This window comes from Littorina saxatilis, linkage group LG16 (genome assembly GCF_037325665.1).
Source record: "Littorina saxatilis isolate snail1 linkage group LG16, US_GU_Lsax_2.0, whole genome shotgun sequence".
Classification (NCBI taxonomy): Eukaryota; Metazoa; Mollusca; class Gastropoda; order Littorinimorpha; family Littorinidae; genus Littorina; species Littorina saxatilis.
In genome coordinates, this window is record NC_090260.1 from 1,997,177 (window position 1) to 2,016,283 (window position 19,107).

Genomic DNA, 19,107 nt, shown 5'->3' on the forward strand with positions numbered 1-19,107 from the left:
GTAGGTGTTGTCAAGAGTCACTGTTCATAGTGAAAATACTGTCCCACTGTAGGTGTTGTCAAGAGTCACTGTTTATAGTGAAGATACTGTCCCACTGCAGGTGTTGTCAAGAGTCACTGTTTATAGTGAAGATACTGCCCCACTGTATGTGTTGTCAAGAGTCACTGTTCATAGTGAAGATACTGTCCCACTGTAGGTGTTGTCAAGGGTCACTGTTCATAGTGAAGATACTGTCCCACTGTAGGTGTTGTCAAGAGTCACTGTTCATAGTGAAGATACTGTCCCACTGTAGGTGTTGTCAAGAGTCACTGTTCATAGTGAAGATACTGTCCCACTGTAGGTGTTGTCAAGAGTCACTGTTCATAGTGAAGATACTGTCCCACTGTAGGTGTTGTCAAGGGTCACTGTTCATGGTGAAGATACTGTCCCACTGTAGGTGTTGTCAAGGGTCACTGTTCATAGTGAAGATACTGTCCCACTGTAGGTGTTGTCAAGAGTCACTGTTCATAGTGAAGATACTGTCCCACTGTAGGTGTTGTCAAGAGTCACTGTTCATAGTGAAGATACTGTCCCACTGTAGGTGTTGTCAAGGGTCACTGTTCATAGTGAAGATACTGTCCCACTGCAGGTGTTGTCAAGAGTCACTGTTCATAGTGAAGATACTGTCCCACTGCAGGTGTTGTCAAGAGTCAGTGTTCATAGTGAAGATACTGTCCCACTGTAGGTGTTGTCAAGAGTCACTGTTCATAGTGAAGATACTGTCCCACTGTAGGTGTTGTCAAGAGTCACTGTTCATAGTGAAAATACTGTCCCACTGTAGGTGTTGTCAAGAGTCACTGTTTATAGTGAAGATACTGTCCCACTGCAGGTGTTGTCAAGAGTCACTGTTTATAGTGAAGATACTGCCCCACTGTATGTGTTGTCAAGAGTCACTGTTCATAGTGAAGATACTGTCCCACTGTAGGTGTTGTCAAGGGTCACTGTTCATAGTGAAGATACTGTCCCACTGTAGGTGTTGTCAAGAGTCACTGTTCATAGTGAAGATACTGTCCCACTGTAGGTGTTGTCAAGAGTCACTGTTCATAGTGAAGATACTGTCCCACTGTAGGTGTTGTCAAGAGTCACTGTTCATAGTGAAGATACTGTCCCACTGTAGGTGTTGTCAAGGGTCACTGTTCATGGTGAAGATACTGTCCCACTGTAGGTGTTGTCAAGGGTCACTGTTCATAGTGAAGATACTGTCCCACTGTAGGTGTTGTCAAGAGTCACTGTTCATAGTGAAGATACTGTCCCACTGTAGGTGTTGTCAAGAGTCACTGTTCATAGTGAAGATACTGTCCCACTGTAGGTGTTGTCAAGGGTCACTGTTCATAGTGAAGATACTGTCCCACTGCAGGTGTTGTCAAGAGTCACTGTTCATAGTGAAGATACTGTCCCACTGTAGGTGTTGTCAAGAGTCAGTGTTCATAGTGAAGATACTGTCCCACTGTAGGTGTTGTCAAGAGTCACTGTTCATAGTGAAGATACTGTCCCACTGTAGGTGTTGTCAAGGGTCACTGTTCATAGTGAAGATACTGTCCCACTGTAGGTGTTGTCAAGAGTCACTGTTCATAGTGAAGATACTGTCCCACTGCAGGTGTTGTCAAGAGTCACTGTTCATAGTGAAGATACTGTCCCACAGTAGGTGTTGTCAAGGGTCACTGTTCATAGTGAAGATACTGTCCCACTGTAGGTGTTGTCAAGGGTCACTGTTCATAGTGAAGATACTGTCCCACTGTAGGTGTTGTCAAGGGTCACTGTTCATAGTGAAGATACTGTCCCACTGCAGGTGTTGTCAAGAGTCACTGTTCATAGTGAAGATACTGTCCCACTGTAGGTGTTGTCAAGAGTCACTGTTCATAGTGAAGATACTGTCCCACTGTAGGTGTTGTCAAGGGTCACTCTTCATAGTGAAGATACTGTCCCACTGTAGGTGTTGTCAAGGGTCACTGTTCATAGGGAAGATACTGTCCCACTGTAGGTGTTGTCAAGGGTCACTGTTCATAGTGAAGATACTGTCCCACTGTAGGTGTTGTCAAGGGTCACTGTTCATAGTGAAGATACTGTCCCACTGTAGGTGTTGTCAAGAGTCACTGTTCATAGTGAAGATACTGTCCCACTGTAGGTGTTGTCAAGGGTCACTGTTCATAGTGAAGATACTGTCCCACTGTAGGTGTTGTCAAGGGTCACTGTTCATAGTGAAGATACTGTCCCACTGTAGGTGTTGTCAAGGGTCACTGTTCATAGTGAAGATACTGTCCCACTGTAGGTGTTGTCAAGAGTCACTGTTCATAGTGAAGATACTGTCCCACTGTACGTAGGTGTTGTCAAGGGTCACTGTTCATAGTGAAGATACTGTCCCACTGTACGTGTTGTCAAGGGTCACTGTTCATAGTGAAGATACTGTCCCACTGTAGGTGTTGTCAAGGGTCACTGTTCATAGTGAAGATACTGTCCCACTGTAGGTGTTGTCAAGGGTCATCACAAGTGTTCATGTTGCTGTCTGTCACTCGATCCATACACACAGGGTACAGGCCCAGTGACGTCACAGATACCGTTGGTTTGTGGCGCCGTGAACGTCGCCAACACAAGTTGAAGTGCATGGCCTGGCTTCTTGCTCTCTCTCTCTCTCTCTCTCTCTCTCTCTCTCTCTCTCTGATTGTGTGTGTGTGTGTGTGTGTATGTGCGCTTATGTGCGTGTGTGTGTGTGTACCTGTTTTTGTTATATTTAGTCAAGTTTTGACTAAATATTTTAACATCGAGGGGGAATCGAAACGAGGGTATGGTGTATGTGCGTGTGTCTGTGTGTGTGTCTGTGTGTGTGTCTGTGTGTGTGTGTAGAGCGATTCAGACTAAACTACTGGACCGATCTTTATGAAATTTGACATGAGAGTTCCTGGGTATGAAATCCCCGAACGTTTTTTTCATTTTTTTGATAAATGTCTTTGATGACGTCATATCCGGCTTTTCGTGAAAGTTGAGGCGGCACTGTCACGCCCTCATTTTTCAACCAAATTGGTTCAAATTTTGGTCAAGTAATCTTCGACGAAGCCCGGGGTTCGGTATTGCATTTCAGCTTGGTGGCTTAAAAATTAATTTATGACTTTGGTCATTAAAAATCGGAAAATTGTAAAAAAAAATAAAAATTTATAAAACGATCCAAATTTACGTTTATCTTATTCTCCATCATTTGCTGATTCCAAAAACATATAAATATGTTATATTCGGATTAAAAACAAGCTCTAAAAATTAAATATATAAAAATTATTATCAAATTTTTTTTTTCGAAATCAATTTAAAAACACTTTCATCTTATTCCTTGTCGGTTCCTGATTCCAAAAACATATAGATATGATATGTTTGGATTAAAAACACGCTCAGAAAGTTAAAACAAAGAGAGGTACAGAAAAGCGTGCTATCCTTCTTAGCGCAACTACTACCCCGCTCTTCTTGTCAATTTCACTGCCTTTGCCATGAGCGGTGGACTGACGATGCTACGAGTATACGGTCTTGCTGAAAAAGGGCAGCTACTTGACTAAATATTGTATTTTCGCCTTACGCGACTTGTTTAGTTTGCTTCGGAAACTGTATTAGCTCTCTCTCTCTCTCTCTCTCTCTCTCTCTCTCTCTCTCTCTCTCTCTCTCTCTCTCTCTCTCTCTCTCACTCTCTCTCTCTCTCTCTCAAAAGCCAGCGAACGTCAAAAACCATCAAAAGCGAAAGAAGAAAAGGCGTGTTTGATCGTGTCGGATTTCCGCTCTTTTGATACTTTGTGAAGGTTATACAATGTTCTGTCTGCACTCAGTCACAATATTTTTGCCAACGCTTTTGAAAGTGTTTTCTATGAGACGCCATTCATGACTTTCGATCTCAGAAGAATCACGTTTGACATTGGCAGAGAGGATATTGCGTTTTACCCGTGTGGACAGGGCGTAAAGAAGCACAGTTCAATCGAGGTAATTGTCCGTTTTCACTCAACACCAAATAATGCGCCAGGTGTGATTTCAAAGCAACACACAGTAGGTCAGTGTTAAAGATCACTACTGTCCCCCCCCCCCCCCCCCTCTGGATGTTTCTCACGCTTTTTCTAAACAAGGAGACACATGTTTTGACTTGTTATGTTTGGCTTAAAGAATATGCTTTCGAGTACTTAATCTGGTAATCGATTGATTGATTGACTAATTGATTGATAAGTTGGTTGGTTGGTTAATTGATTCGTTCGTTGGTTCATTTATTCATTCATGCATTCGTACATTTATGTTTGGTCTGTTTGCTTTATGATGATACAAGACACACACACACACATCATTTACCAGTCTGAGGGGAACGTGAAATCCAACATCCACGCCACTGTGGAGAACCATAGACCAAATAGCTTTGGTCTATGGGAGAACCAGGACACAAACAGTATTTACCTGCAGTTTGAGGGGAACTGAAATCCAACATCCACGCCACTGTGGAGAACCATAGACCAAATAGCTTTGGTCTATGGGAGAACCAGGACACAAACAGTATTTACCAGTTTGAGGGGAACTGAAATCCAACATCCACGCCACTGTGTAGAACCAAGCAAGACAGTGCAGTCAGTGTGATTTGCTGGATACAACTTAAACATACACATAAGTCTAGATATTGAGTACAATACACGCTTTGATGGGTGGACTTCAGTGAAGAATGCACATCAAATAACTGGCTGTTTGTTCAATCTGTGTGTCAGTGTTCATGCCTGTGTCTGTTGCTAGGAAGGAAAGCCAGCAGTTATGTGATAAATACCGTTGGTTTGTCACCTTGACAGTTAAGTTGCCAACACCTCTCTCTCTCTCTTTCTCCCTCTCTCTCCGCTCTCTCCCCCTCTCTCGCGCTCTCTCTCTCGATCTCTCTCCCTCTCTCTCCGTCACTCTCTCAGTCTCTCTCCCTCCCTCTCTCTCACTCTCCCTCTCTCTCTAGTGTCACATTTCTACCCGAAACGAGCCGAATGCTAGTGTCACATTCAATATATTTGTTTGATCTCTCGTGCTTCTTACAACTGTCACACTCATAGGACAGAAGATGACCAGGCAATGCAGTAACACGTAATTTGACAGGTGTGAAAAAACGTTCACCTGGCACAGTAGAGGTCAGTGGGGTGCGTTACTGAGGCTCGTTTGGTGTTAAAATGTGGTCGTATCACTCAAAAAATGTACAAGGGTAGAAGAGAAGTTATTAGGTACAGCACTTAACCCTTTAAATGCCAGACAGTGCTAATCGTCTTTAACAACTTTTCTTCATTAGCACAATATAAAAGCTGCTTTGATTTTTTTTAAATCATTAAAAAAGTTTTCCACTAGCCCCTCGGTCGAACTATAGCAGTCAAGCGACAGACACACTTCAGCAAACTAACCTAACCACGTGGTCAGGTTAACAAACACGCAACAAATACCACCACACTGTGATGACTGTTTATATTTTAATTTCAAATCCAATTGTCACAAAACAGTTGCATTGACATCCAAAGAATATAAAATAAGATACAAATCACAGACCATGTTGTCATTCTGTCAGTAGACACAAGAAGAATATCACAGCATAGTAACACAGACAACTGCAAAAAAGAACATTTACATTCATGTCAACACAAGGATAAGACTATGAGCGGCACAAAACAAAACAGTTCAGAATAATATTAAACACTCTCAACTATCGGATAATCTAAGATCAGTCAACACATAGACTTGGTGCATCAGACGTCTCCATTAAAAGCAGTGTGTTTTCACTATACAAATAAAAAGGCTCTCATCGTTTTCAATCAGTGTACAGATTTTTAAGATGACAAACCTTTTAATGCTGATTTAAAAAAAAAAATGTTTTGATAATTCTTTCAGCAGTAATTGGCCATTGATCATCAACTGACAGCAGTCCTCCAGTAAAAGCGATCACACAAATCAGCAGTTTTCATCATGTCAGCAGTAATTGGCCATTGATCATCAACTGACAGCAGTCCTCCAGTAAAAGCGATCACACAAATCAGCAGTTTTCATCATGTCAGCGTTATAAGAAAACGAGGGAGCCGAGAAATCAGCAGATTAAAATAACAATAGACGTTTCATCCCGTCATCCCTGTAGGCACTTCACAACTGTTGGATTGAATACAGGACTTCACACAGAAATTGCTGGCCACAACGGGCAGATATTGATACTGTGCACAACAAACAGAAAAGACGGTTTTAGGCTTAATTGATTTTGTAACAGCACTGGTGAAAATCCTCGCAGAAATGTTGAAAGTGCATAGTGCACGAACAAGTATATATAGGAACACTATAAAATCCAAAGGCAGTTTAGTATTTACACTATAAAACCTAAAGGCAGTATAGAGAATACTACATGGCTTGCTGTGTCGTACCAGATTTACACGAGTTGTTTTTTTAAATATTGAACTGCGAGCGAAAGCGAGCTGTTCACTATTTGAAAAAGCAACGAGTGTAAATCTGGTACGACACAGCAAGCCATGTAGTATTTTGTTTATCCTACATACTGTACTTACGTGTATTTTACTGAAAATGTCTTGCAGACGAGGCAGCTAAATGGAAGACGCTTGTTTTGGAACCTCGATCTCTTCTAAAGCCTCGTGCAATCTATTACGTCAAAGCAAAGAAACGTCACTCTGAAAGTGTGGCGTGACGTGTTAGTTCTAAAGATTCATCGAGGGTGATTAGCGAGCGCAGTTTTTGTTTCTATAATGACGTTTGTCTCGGTGACTTTGGCATCATAAGCAGTGAAAAAACAGGTCCCAGCCAGACTTGCTTGACATGACCTCATTTACATGATATACACACGTGTGATTTGAACGATTATCTCACGGGTGTCTCGCTCACGTATGTAGGATAATAGTATTTACACTATAAAACCTAAAGGCAGTATAGTATTTACACTATAAAACCTAAAGGCAGTATAGTATTTACACTATAAAACCTAAAGGCAGTATAGTATTTACACTATAAAACCTAAAGGCAGTATAGTATTTACACTATAAAACCTAAAGGCAGTATAGTATTTACACTATTATATAAAACAGTCAGTCAGCATGTCACAGTTGATTACGTTCATTTCGGTATTCGTGGCAATAACAAAAATACTTTCATATAGGAAAATATGGACGGATCAGATATAATGACAAAGACATTTATTTGCACACAAAAACATGTCATCACATTGTATAATAAAAAATAAACTGCAAAGATTTTGAACACAAAAACTTAACAGCCTAACCTCAGCCTACCAAAAATTTAAAAAAAATGCTCTCTGACTGCAAACAATGTTTTTGGTAGTCAAAAATGTATAAATATTCCATGAACTGTCAGCAGTCAGTCATATTTGCCTCACTGAGTCACAAGGGAATGAGACATTCAGCACAACTTGCTGTGAGTTTTGAAGGTGAAGATAAATCTGACACACGTTAACTTAATTCTTACAGTCCCAGACAGACAGGTACAATAGTAACTGTTGTGGATGGAGTAAAGGGTTTTGGTCTCATACTGTAAAGAAATACAATCATTGTTTCAGCAGTAACACTTCACTCTATGAACTAACACAAGTACAACACACAGATATTTTACTCACACACAAACTCTCAATCTGTCAGATTTTATTACAAGACAAAATATTCCCAGTCTCTGCCAGTCAATGAAAACGTCTGAGCCTCGAGAGGGAGAGACTGAACAAGTGGTTGAGGGGATCAGGAAAACACAGAGAGCGCTTCACTCGGCACTGAGGGCAAAGCTTGCAAACTCCTTTGTACGCTCAGCAGTGAAAATGTCTGACTTCATGTGGATGTATAAGAATAATTAAGGCTGCGACACTAACGTTTGGTGCATAGGTATTGTGTTCACCCGTCTGAGAAAGGTATAAACTTCACACGTGAACGTGTGTGTGTGTGTGTGTGTGTGTGTGTGTGTGTGTGTGTGTGTGTGTGTGTGTGTGTGTGTGTATCTATTCACTGAGCTGGCACAAAAGAGCGGCTCCCTTGGCTATCCAGTAATCCTGGGACTGGCAGGACGGCAGGTGGATGGCCACCACGTAGTTAGTGGAGTGACCTGCAACACAACGTATCAACAACACGTTACATAGCACAATTTAATGCAACACACAGCTGCTGGAGGTTTTGTAGACCTGGAAGGAGTAGCATGTATCTTATTACCCCCCCCCCCCTCCCCTCCCTCCCTCCCTCTCCTCCCTTTTCAGCACACCCCCTGCCCTCTCCTCAGTCGGTAGCGGCGCTGGCTTCAAAACTAGTTGTCGCTGCGATCGACGAGGGATTTACTTCCCAGAGTTAACTTTGTGCAGACTCTCCTCGGTGTTTGAACTCAGATTTTACGATTTAACACACACAAACGTGCACTATTTTATAGTCTCGGTTGGCCGCCTAAATATGATTTTTGTTGTCGGACTCTGACGTCACATGGCTCAAAAAAGGGAAATCCCATGTTCAATGGACACAAAAAGCCTTATCCTTAGTTCATCATTGTCTCACCTGATACAAAAAGCCTTATCCTTAGTTCATCATTGTCTCACCTGATACATAAAGCCTTATCCTTAGTTCATCATTGTCTCACCTGATACATAAAGCCTAATCCTTAGTTCATCATTGTCTCACCTGATACAAAAAGCCTTATCCTTAGTTCATCATTGTCTCACCTGATACATAAAGCCTTATCCTTAGTTCATCATTGTCTCACCTGTCGTGGAGAGAACGCCAGCGCGGGCGGAAGTCTTGTAGAGCGGGGATGTGTAGCAGGACTCGTCGGGCTCGTAGTCCATCTGGGGCACCATGTGGATGACGGGGAGCGGAGAGTTCATCACGCCCTTGACCGCATCCGTGACCTTCATAATGTCGTCGTCCCACCGCATCCCATCACAGAACAGCCCGTGGACCAGCACCCCGTCCGGTGGTGCATCCAGCTGTAACAATACAATACAATACAATACCCTCTCTCTCTCTCCCTCTCTCTTTCTTCCTGTCCCATCTCTCTCTCCCCTCTCTCTCTCTCCCCATCTCTCACCATTTCTCTCTCTCCCCACTCTCTCTCTCTCTCTTTCTCCCTCGTCCTCTCTCTCTCCCCACTCTCTCTCTTTCTCTTTCTCCCTCCCCCTCTCTCTCTCCCTCTCTCTCCCCTTTACCTCTTTGTCGAGGTCCATCTCCTCTCCAAACTTGAGGGCGGCCATCTGCTCGGTGACGACCTTCTGGTCGCGGTACTGCCGCATGATGGTGTACTGGAAGCTGAGGTGGTCGATGGGAAGCTCAAACTTGCGGGCGTAGTTCTGCAGGGTGCCCGTCAGGAATCCTGGCAACAACACAAACACTGAGTCACACTGGCTGCTACCCAAGGAGGGCGAAACAAAGAGATAGAAAGGGGTGAGGGAGATAAAGAGGGGTGGGTATAGAGATAATGAGGGAAAAGGAGAGGAAGACAGGTGGGGGTAGAAAGAGAGAGAGGTGGGTATAAAGATAAAGAGAGAGGGAAAAGGAGAGGGAGACAGGGAGAGAGAGACATAGGTGGGGATAGAGAGAGAGAGGTGGGAATAAAGATAAAGAGAGAGGGAAAAGGAGAGGGAGACAGGGAGAGAGAGACATAGGTGGGGATAGAGAGAGAGAGGTGGGAATAAAGATAAAGAGAGAGGGAAAAGGAGAGGGAGACAGGGAGAGAGAGACATAGGTGGGGGTAGAAAGAGAGAGAGGTGGGAATAAAGATAAAGAGAGAGGGAAAAGGAGAGAGAGACAGGGAGAGAGAGACATAGGTGGGGATAGAAAGAGAGAGAGGTGGGGAAAGAGAGAACAATACTAATGAAACTTTGTACTGAAGCACTGTAGCTAGACAGCCTTCACACTATTACCCCCCAAAGCTGCTGCTTATAGTGCTCACCCTGTGTGTAGAAGAACCCGGAGAGCCAGAATGACTTTGGCGCCCCCTGTCGGATCCAGCTGTCGATGAAGGCACAGCGCAGCACCAGGTCCGTCACCCAGCTACCCAGCGGCTTCAGGGACGGGTAGGAGGCGTTTGACCACAACTCGGGTACCTGGCAGACAGTAAGCATACATCACAGTGTTGGAGTTACCCTGATATTTGGGCTATATCATGGTTTGGGGCAGGCAGCCAAGTGGATATTCATCATATCACATTGATCACGTTAGGCCTCTTTATCATGTTTTGGGGTAGGCAGAAAAATGGATATTCATCATATCACATTGATCACGTCAAGGCCCCCTCCCCCTTTTTTCAACCTTCACAGGATCACGCTTCGGACTGCACAGTCCGGATGATGTAGGTCGTGTACGATCCATACTTTCCAAAGAAGGATTCAACGTAAATAGGGATAAACACCATAAAATGCCTTCTTTAATTCCATATGGGTCTTCCACGATCCACAACATCCAGACTGTGTAGTTGAAATGGCGTCATTGTTTGTTTGTTTGTTTACAAAGATAATCCTTTATAAATTGGTTGATAGGAAGGTTCTATGGTATTTGAAGATTACATGAAGTCTCAATCAAAAACTCCCCATAGTTTTAGAGATACAAACACTTTTGTGAGGCTCGGGCTGTCACTGTGCAGTTTGTATTATGTGTTGCCATGTGTTGTGTTGCCATGCGTTGTGTTGCCATGCGTTGTGTTGCCATGCGTTGTGTTGCCATGCGTTGTGTTGCCATGTGTTGTGTTGCCATGTGTTGTGTTGCCATGTGTTGTGTTGCCATGTGTTGTGTTGCCATGTGTTGTGTTGCCATGTGTTGTGTTGGCATGCGTTGTGTTGGCATGCGTTGTGTTGCCATGCGTTGTGTTGCCATGTGTTGTGTTGGCATGCGTTGTGTTGCCATGTGTTGTGTTGCCATGTGTTGTGTTGCCATGCGTTGTGTTGCCATGCGTTGTGTTGCTGTGTGGTGTGTGTTGCCGTGTGGTGTGTTGCTATGTGGTGTGTTGCAATGTGGTGTGTTGCCATGGTTACCTGGTTGTTGAGGAAGGCGGAGAAGACCATGTCCAACTCCTCGCTCATCACCACGAAGCCTTTGATGGCCTTCTGCAGCTGCTCCAACGAGTTCTACAACATCATCGTCATCGTTATCATCATCATCGTCATTGTCATCATCATCATCATCATCATCATCATCATTATCGTCGTAGTCGTAATCATCATCATTGCCATCATCATCATTGCCATCATCATCATCATCATCATCATCAACATCATCATCATCACATGTATAATTGTGAGTCTTGCCAGCAGTATTCTAACACCAATCAACACACTTTTAAGCAATAATTGATGGCACAGACATACGGACAGACAGGCGGCAGAGCGAGAAGCGGGTTGATACCTTGATGACTTTGAGCAGTTTGTTGAAGCGGTCAACCTCCTGTTCCAGCACGGTGGTCAGCGAGTTGAGACGTCCCTTGCTGTCCGGCTGAAACACCAAGCCGTGGTCACTCTCTGTCTTTTAATGTCAAGAAACTAACCATGAATATTACACTGAACAACCCTGACACACACCTCGCCTTGACTCTACACTGAGCCCAGTTTGTCTTTTATCTCAAAGTTTCTTTTGCACTGAAACACGATTAACATGGGACACACCCTCAACAAACCATTGAACATGATTAACATGGGACACGCCCTCAACAAACCATTGAACATGATTAACATGGGACACGCCCTCAACAAACCATTGAACATGATTAACATGGGACACGCCCTCAACAAACCATTGAACAAGATTAACATGGGACACACCCTCAACAAACCACAGAACATGATTAACATGGGACACACCCTCAACAAACCATTGAACAAGATTAACATGGGACACACCCTCAACAAACCATTGAACATGATCAACATGGGACACACCCTCAACAAACCATTGAACAAGATTAACATGGGACACACCCTCAACAAACCATTGAACAAGATTAACATGGGACACACCCTCAACAAACCATTGAACATGATTAACATGGGACACACCCTCAACAAACCATTGAACATGATTAACATGGGACACACCCTCAACAAACCATTGATTGAACAAGGGTTTAATGGGACGGTCCTGGACACACTGCAACAACATGTCCCAGGAAGGCTCGCCATGAGTGCATGATCAGGACCTGACCCTGACATGACTCTGAAACCATCCCTGATCTTGACACCATCCTGACACTTACACAACCCTGAACAGGACCCTGACCCCACCCTGACATGACCTTGACACCATCACCCCTGACCTTGACACCATCACCCCTGACCTTGACACCACCCTGACACTTACACCACCCTGAACAGGACCCTGACCTCACCCTGACGTGACCTTGACACCCCCACCACCCCTGACCTTGACACCACCACCCTGACACCACCCTGACCTTGATACCACCCTGACCTTGACGTACCTGGAACATCTCCTGACTGGCTAGCTCGATGTCCAGCTTGTTGATGAGTTTGCCCAGGATGTTGTCGCAGAGGTCGATGGCGATCTCGTCGTTGGACTTGCCGGTGCCACCGGACGACTGGCGGGGCTGCACCTCCAGGATTGTGTTGATGAGTGCGTTGGTCTCCTGCGTCTGGAACGCGATGTTGGCGTTCTCGTGCATGCCGAAGATCTCTGGCTCGTCGTTCTGCGGCAGCTCCTCGATGTACTGCCGGTACTCGGCCAGCGTGTCCAACTGAGGCGCGTAGTAGATACCTGCACACAGACACACCAGTCACTTACAATGGGGTAGTGGACTCTTGTTCTTCTTCCCAATGGAGATACCAATCTTTTTGCAGGGTTTGTTTTTAACATGGTATAGCAAATCATGTCCCAAATAGGTCCCGTTTACCTCAGACGACGTTTAACACAACTAGTCAGTCAATCAGTCAGCCACAGTCTTACCGGAGGGCGAGTACTTGTAGCCAGTCTTACCGGAGGGCGAGTACTTGTAGTTAGTCTTACCGGAGGGCGAGTACTTATAGCCAGTCTTACCGGAGGGCGAGTACTTGTAGCCGGGGTCCAGCGTCCTGGGATTGAAGAAGGTCTTGAGCACCGTACGCAGACATCTCTGATCCAGGAAGTCCGTCACGCGCCCGCCATACGTGATCTGCACAGCAATCAGTGTCACTCAGTGTCAATCAGTATTTCAATCAGTATCAATCAGTATTTCAATCAGTGTCAATCAGTATCAATAAGTATCAATAAGTATTTCAATCAGTATCAATCAGTATCAATCAGTATTTCAATCAGTATCAATCAGTGTCGATCAGTATCAATCAGTATCAATCAGTATTTCAATCAGTATCAATCAATATCAATCAGTATTTCAATCAGTGTCAATCAGTATTTCAATCAGTCCTAGCTATCACAAACACTACACATCACAGATGACTCACTCTCTCCTTGTCTTTACACTGGATTATTATTAGTTACACTTTAGTTTGCAGTAAACTGGGAGAAGGTCAGAAATAATCACGCTGTAAGCAGGATGAAAGGCACACACACACACACACACACACACACACACGCACACACACACTCACCTCGCCAGTGATATAGATGAGCGTGTCCCAGGGAATCTCACCGTCAGAGCAGAACATCTGTAGGTTGAGCAGCGCACACTCACGATCACTGTCGCTGAACTCGTACTGAAACCACCACAAGCACAATATACAATATGATCTCACACTCCCGATCACTGTCGCTGAACTCGTATTGAAACCACCACAAGCACAACATACAATATGATCTCACACTCACGATCACTGTCGCTGAACTGGTACTGAAACCACCACAAGCACAACATACAATATGATCTCACACTCACGATCCCTGTCGCTGAACTGGTACTGAAACCACCACAAGCACAACATACAATATCATCTCACACTCACGATCCCTGTCGCTGAACTCGCACTGAAACCACCACAAGCACAACATACAATATGATCTCACACTCACGATCACTGTCACTGAACTCGCACTGAAACCACCACAAGCACAACATACAATATGATCTCACACTCACGATCACTGTCACTGAACTCGCACTGAAACCACCACAAGCACAACATACAATATGATCTCACACTCACGATCCCTGTCGCTGAACTGGTACTGAAACCACCACAAGCACAACATATAATATGATCTCACACTCACGATCACTGTCACTGAACTGGTACTGAAACCACCACAAGCACAACATACAATATGATCTCACACTCACGATCACTGTCACTGCACTGGTACTGAAACCACCACAAGCACAACATGCAATATGATCTCACACTCACGATCACTGTCACTGAACTGGTACTGAAACCACCACAAGCACAACATGCAATATGATCTCACACTCACGATCACTGTCACTGAACTGGTACTGAAACCACCACAAGCACAACATGCAATATGATCTCACACTCACGATCGCTGTCGCTGAACTGGTACTGAAACCACCACAAGCACAACATGCAATATGATCTCACACTCCCGATCACTGTCACTGAACTCGTATTGAAACCACCACAAGCACAACATACAATATGATCTCACACTCACGATCACTGTCACTGAACTGGTATTGAAACCACCACAAGCACAACATACAATATGATCTCACACTCACGATCGCTGTCACTGAACTGGTACTGAAACCACCACAAGCACAACATACAATATGATCTCACACTCACGATCGCTGTCACTGAACTGGTACTGAAACCACCACAAGCACAACATACAATATGATCTCACACTCACGATCACTGTCACTGAACTGGTACTGAAACCACCACAAGCACAACATACAATATGATCTCACACTCACGATCACTGTCGCTGAACTGGTACTGAAACCACCACAAGCACAACATACAATATGATCTCACACTCACGATCCCTGTCGCTGAACTGGTACTGAAACCACCACAAGCACAACATACAATATCATCTCACACTCACGATCACTGTCACTGAACTGGTACTGAAACCACCACAAGCACAACATACAATATGATCTCACACTCACGATCACTGTCACTGAACTGGTACTGAAACCACCACAAGCACAACATGCAATATGATCTCACACTCACGATCACTGTCACTGAACTGGTACTGAAACCACCACAAGCACAACATGCAATATGATCTCACACTCACGATCACTGTCACTGAACTGGTACTGAAACCACCACAAGCACAACATGCAATATGATATCACACTCACGATCACTGTCGCTGAACTGGTACTGAAACCACCACAAGCACAACATGCAATATGATCTCACACTCACGATCACTGTCACTGAACTGGTACTGAAACCACCACAAGCACAACATGCAATATGATCTCACACTCCCGATCACTGTCACTGAACTCGTATTGAAACCACCACAAGCACAACATACAATATGATCTCACACTCACGATCGCTGTCGCTGAACTCGTACTGAAACCACCACAAGCACAACATACAATATGATCTCACACTCACGATCGCTGTCGCTGAACTGGTACTGAAACCACCACAAGCACAACATGCAATATGATCTCACACTCCCGATCACTGTCACTGAACTCGTATTGAAACCACCACAAGCACAACATACAATATGATCTCACACTCCCGATCACTGTCACTGAACTCGTATTGAAACCACCACAAGCACAACATGCAATATGATCTCACACTCCCGATCACTGTCACTGAACTGGTACTGAAACCACCACAAGCACAACATGCAAGGTGACTGCCACCAATAAGGACATGGAACATTTGATGCATGACATGGAACATTTGATGCAGGACATGAAACATTTGATGCTGGACATGGAACATTAGATGCAGGACATGGAACATTTGATGCATGACATGGAACATTTGATGCATGACATGGAACATTTGATGCAGGACATGGAACATTTGATGCCGGACATGGAACATTTGATGCATGACATGGAACATTTGATGCAGGACATGGAACATTTGATGCAGGACATGGAACATTTGATGCAGGACATGGAACATTTAATACAGGACATGGAACATTTGATGCAGGACATGGAACATTTAATACAGGACATGGAACATTTGATGCAGGACGTGGAACATTCGATGCAGGACATGGAACATTTGATGCAGGACGTGGAACATTTGATGCAGGACAAAACAACAGTTAACAGGCAGAGGTTTTTCTGAATGTGTTGCTTTGTCCTGATTTAAATGTTTCCAAGAAACGAGCCTTTCTTGTTGTACGATATGTGACCGTACCTTAATGCTTCAACACAGAGGGCCAAACTCATGTTCTACCTTGATGTTCCATCCCAGCTGTCCAAACTTGTTCCTATCTAACACAGCTTCTGGTCTTAATTATCCACCTGTGTGTGTCAACACGTACCTTGATGTTCCAGCCCAGCGGTCCAAACTTCTTTCTCTCCAGGATGATGGCGTGGAAGAAGCAGATACCGAACACGATGCGGCGCCAGTCCACACCCAGCACTGAAACCACACACCGCCGTCAGCTGTGTCAACACTTTATGCACACATACTTTGCATCCACCCCCCCCCCCCCCCCCTTTTAAGACTAACAATTCAAGACTCTCTCACTTTGATGATTTTTTTGTTTGTTTGTTTGCTTAACGCCCAGCCGACCACGAAGGGCCATATCAGGGCGGTGCTGCTTTGACATATAACGTGCGCCACACACAAGACAGAAGTCGCAGCACAGGCTTCATGTCTCACCCAGTCACATTATTCTGACACCGGACCAACCAGTCCTAGCACTAACCCCATAATGCCAGACGCCAGGCGGAGCAGCCACTAGATTGCCAATTTTAAAGTCTTAGGTATGACCCGGCCGGGGTTCGAACCCACGACCTCCCGATCACGGGGCGGACGCCTTACCACTAGGCCAACCGTGCCGGTCACTTTGATGATGTAATACGTGTACCATTTCATTTTCTCAGATGTTCTGTTTGTAAACTTATACACATGTCCGTCGTTTCGCCATTGTTTCTTTTACGAACTTCAAACACCTGAGAAAATCAGAGGGATTGTCACAATGGAGGTGAGTTTACACTGAGGCTACAAACACAACATCTGAGTGAGGAGGGTCTTAAAAAGGAGGAAGTTTTCAGTTTAGGGGTGGGGGGGGGAGGAGGGTTCCAATGTAGCGTAAAATAGTCTGCTGCATGGCAGACTGGCCAAGGTTGAAACAAAGACGTACCATTGTCCTCAAAGAAGGTGGGCGTGATTTCAGCGAACGCACGCCGGAGGTTGGCACGCAAGCCTTTGGGCGGCTCGTTGGTGACCTTGACAGAGTTCTGAAGGACGGCGACGGGGAAGTGCTTGGCGGGCATGGAGGAGAGGAAGAGACGGAAGTCTTCATGGATGTCGTCCGGTCGCTCTTGCATGTCCTTCACCGTGTTCTCCATCGACAACATCCACGACCTGGCCAGGTGGCAGTTCTGGTCACAGGCAGAACAACACAAGCTGGTCAACAACACGTCTGCATTGCTGGTCACAGGCAGAACACTACAAGCTGGTTAACAACACTCTGCATTGCTGATCACAGGCAGAACACTACAAGCTGGTTAACAACACTCTGCATTGCTGGTCACAGGCAGAACACTACAAGCTGGTCAACAACACTCTGCATTGCTGGTCACAGGCAGAACAACACAAGCTGGTTAACAACACTCTGCATTGCTGGTCACAGGCAGAACACTACAAGCTGGTCAACAACACGTCTGCATTGCTGGTCACAGGCAGAACACTACAAGCTGGTTAACAACACTCTGCATTGCTGATCACAGGCAGAACACTACAAGCTGGTTAACAACACTCTGCATTGCTGGTCACAGGCAGAACACTACAAGCTGGTTAACAACACTCTGCATTGCTGATCACAGGCAGAACACTACAAGCTGGTTAACAACACTCTGCATTGCTGGTCACAGGCAGAACAACACAAGCTGGTTAACAACACTCTGCATTGCTGGTCACAGGCAGAACAACACAAGCTGGTTAACAACACTCTGCATTGCTGGTCACAGGCAGAACACTACAAGCTGGTCAACAACACGTCTGCATTGCTGGTCACAGGCAGAACACTACAAGCTGGTTAACAACACTCTGCATTGCTGATCACAGGCAGAACACTACAAGCTGGTTAACAACACTCTGCATTGCTGATCACAGGCAGAACACTACAAGCTGGTTAACAACACTCTGCATTGCTGATCACAGGCAGAACACTACAAGCTGGTTAACAACACTCTGCATTGCTGGTCACAGGCAGAACAACACAAGCTGGTTAACAACACTCTGCATTGCTGGTCACAGGCAGAACACTACAAGCTGGTCAACAACACTCTGCATTGCTGGTCACAGGCAGAACACTACAAGCTGGTTAACAACACTCTGCATTGCTGGTCACAGGCAGAACAACACAAGCTGGTTAACAACACTCTGCATTGCTGGTCACAGGCAGAACACTACAAGCTGGTTAACAACACTCTGCATTGCTGGTCACAGGCAGAACACTACAAGCTGGTTAACAACACTCTGCATTGCTGGTCACAGGCAGAACAACACAAGCTGGTTAACAACACTCTGCTATAATTGCTTGTTGTGAAAATGACCACTAGCTAGCATTGAGTATAATAACCTGTGACTCACAGTATATTAACACTTCGATCATTCCTTCTTCAGGAAATGATTAACTATCCCCTGTGAGCCACGTACGGTATAATGATTAACACTTCATTCCTTCTTCAGGAAATGATTATAATCGTCATTGTAACCAAGTGTACAAAACACTCCAAACCTTTGCCATAACTTCTAAGCTATTTAAAACTATCATGCAACACTTTGCCGTACCTAAGCTATGAAGACTTTCACGCATAACTTTGCCATTATACCATAACTAAGCTAAGACTTTCACGCATAACTTTGCCATAACTAAGCTAAGACTTTCACGCATAACTTTGCCATAACTAAGCTAAGACTTTCACACATAACTTTGCCATAACTAAGATAAGACTTTCACGCATAACTTTGCCATAACT

General features: G+C 44.6%; 1 protein-coding gene and 1 long non-coding RNA gene across 2 annotated transcripts in view; both read right to left on the reverse strand.

Annotated features, from left to right (window-relative positions):
* Window positions 1-5,469: 5,469 nt before the first annotated feature.
* Window positions 5,470-7,647, reverse strand: LOC138950210 (uncharacterized). The gene is made up of 2 exons (XR_011450550.1): window positions 6,922-7,647; window positions 5,470-6,372 (listed from the first exon to the last, which is right to left on the reverse strand). It is a non-coding gene; the product is annotated as an uncharacterized lncRNA (long non-coding RNA).
* Window positions 7,648-7,698: 51 nt separating this feature from the next.
* LOC138950205 (dynein axonemal heavy chain 6-like) overlaps window positions 7,699-19,107 on the reverse strand; it is a 63,567-nt gene continuing 52,158 nt past the window's right edge. Inside the window, exons 15-25 of the mRNA XM_070321951.1 lie at window positions 17,265-17,505; window positions 16,437-16,537; window positions 13,574-13,678; window positions 13,023-13,137; window positions 12,451-12,743; window positions 11,382-11,468; window positions 11,012-11,104; window positions 9,934-10,087; window positions 9,191-9,354; window positions 8,749-8,971; window positions 7,699-8,106 (exon numbers count right to left, since the gene is read on the reverse strand). Coding sequence (XP_070178052.1) covers window positions 8,003-8,106; window positions 8,749-8,971; window positions 9,191-9,354; window positions 9,934-10,087; window positions 11,012-11,104; window positions 11,382-11,468; window positions 12,451-12,743; window positions 13,023-13,137; window positions 13,574-13,678; window positions 16,437-16,537; window positions 17,265-17,505 — 1,680 coding nt within the window. The 3' untranslated portion in view covers window positions 7,699-8,002. The remainder of the gene's footprint in view (window positions 8,107-8,748; window positions 8,972-9,190; window positions 9,355-9,933; window positions 10,088-11,011; window positions 11,105-11,381; window positions 11,469-12,450; window positions 12,744-13,022; window positions 13,138-13,573; window positions 13,679-16,436; window positions 16,538-17,264; window positions 17,506-19,107) is intronic.